We start from the raw sequence: 1954 nt of genomic DNA, 5'->3' as shown, positions 1-1954 counted from the left end.
GGAAAGAAGGGCCCAAGAAGCTACCCTGGGGATGGCAGAGAAAACAGCCTTGTTTTAAAGCAGCGTTTCTGCATTTGCTTTTGGTGGTGACAAAACCCCATGAGAATCTAATGAAAATTCCAGGCGCATTTCCCAGGAAACCCATTTACACTTTCCTTAGACTACAGGGTAACAATCTTCCCAGGCTCTATAACATCAGGAAACAAAACACAAAACAACAGCGATAAAAAAAAAAAAAAAAGCAACCACGCGAGTTTAAACTATACTGCTGTGCTTTGTAATTGGTTAAAATTTGACCTAAAAAGATAAAGGATTCACGATTTGGCAGCCGTGATCTCTCACCACTTCGCCAGCACCGCGGGGTATTTGCAAATGGACTTCTCAGGGGCTGCGGGTGCGGCCCCAGCTGGGCACCCCCGGACCAACGCCTGGGTCAGGCCAGGGGGTCGGGGAGGGTGTCGGGTCTGTCTCTCGTCTGAATGCGGGAGGACCATCCAGGCGTCACCAGACCACAGCCGGGGACCAGGCGCTGAGCCTGAGCCCAGGATGCCCAGGCCGACCCCAGGCGGCGGAGGGCGGGCCCCGCCGGGCAGGGCTGGGGAAGGGAAGCCGGACCTTGACGGTGACTTTGGGCCCCTTCTTCTTCTCATCGGCCGTGGAAGGTCCCGGCAACAGAAGGAAGACGACGGAGCCCACGATCAGGGCGGCGACGAAGAGAAGCTTCATGTTCCGCTCCGAGAGGCGTAGCATCCACGGGGAGAAGGGAGCACGGCCAGGGCAGCCGAGGGCCGGAAGCAGGTGAGGGATCGGGCGGCGTGGGCCCCGGCGCCTCCACCGAGCGCGGCCGCGGGGGAGGCCGGGGCCTCTGCAGGCCTCCTAGGAGGAGGGGGGCTTCATTTCCCCCCTTCGGATCGGCGCCTGATAGTAGCTCCCCTTGTGGGCGGGGCCCGGCTCCCGGTGGGGCGGGCGAAGACGCGGGCTCGTGGGTGGCTGCCACGTTACTGCGGCCTCATTGGCTCCCCAGCTCTCTCATGCCCACCTACAGGAAAAGGAGCCGCAGAAGGCGTTGCCCCCTCAAAGAGCGCGGGGATTGGGTTTCTGAAGAAACTACAAAACCCAGCATGCAGAGCGGCATGTCACGCGGCCGGGCCGCTCTGACTTTGCGGAAATGTAACTCTTGGGGTAACAGGGGCCCGAGGCGGTCACAATTGTCCGTATTGGGCCAGTCAACCGCATTATTGGGTTAGGGTGTGGTAGTTTCCACGTGTGCGCGTACCCAGAGTATGACTTCTACAGCTCCGTGCAAAACTTGCTTCAAAACCCACTTTTGGCCCTAATCGGTTTGGCTCAGTGGATAAAGCGTCGGCCTGCGGACTGAAAGGGCCCAGGTTCGATTCCGGTCGAGGGCATGTACCTTGGTTGCGGGCACATAAAACCCACTTTTGACTTTATCCTGTCACTTTACTACTCAATTTTCTCTCCTCTAATCTTGCTGTGCTTGTTGCTGTATGAGTCAATGCGCACTCTGTCACATACACTCTGTGTGGTTTTTTCTTCTTTTTTTATGTTAATCCGTATTCGAGGATATTCTTTTTTTTTTAAAATATATTTTATTGATTTATTACAGAGAGGAAGGGAGAGAGATAGAGAGCTAGAAACATTGATGAGAGGGAAACATCGATCAGCTGCCTCCTGCACATCTACTGGGGATGTGCCTGCAACCCAGGTACATGCCCTTGACCGGAATCGAACCCGGAGCCAAACCGGTTTCGGCGAGGATATTCTTTCCATTGATTTTTAGAAAGAGAGGAGGGCATGGGGGAGAGAGAGAAACATCGAAATGAGACACACGATTGGTTGCCCACGAATGGGGCCGGGGATTGAACCTGCAACCGAGGTACGTGTCCTTGACCGGAATTGAACCCGGGGTCCTTCAGTCTGCAAGCCGAATCTC

The 1954-nt window shown here is 55.5% G+C and overlaps 1 protein-coding gene across 1 annotated transcript in view; it reads right to left on the bottom strand.

Moving 5' to 3' along the window:
• PPIB (peptidylprolyl isomerase B) overlaps positions 1-807 on the bottom strand; it is a 7038-nt gene extending 6231 nt beyond the window's left edge. The window contains exon 1 of the mRNA XM_006770785.2: positions 616-807. Coding sequence (XP_006770848.1) covers positions 616-750 — 135 coding nt within the window. The 5' untranslated portion in view covers positions 751-807. The remainder of the gene's footprint in view (positions 1-615) is intronic.
• Between the last annotated feature and the right edge of the window lie 1147 nt (positions 808-1954).

Source organism: Myotis davidii, unplaced genomic scaffold, assembly GCF_000327345.1.
Source record: "Myotis davidii unplaced genomic scaffold, ASM32734v1 scaffold461, whole genome shotgun sequence".
Classification (NCBI taxonomy): Eukaryota; Metazoa; Chordata; class Mammalia; order Chiroptera; family Vespertilionidae; genus Myotis; species Myotis davidii.
The sequence above is the reverse complement of the archived record's forward strand: the minus strand, read 5'-3'. Positions and strand labels throughout refer to the sequence as shown.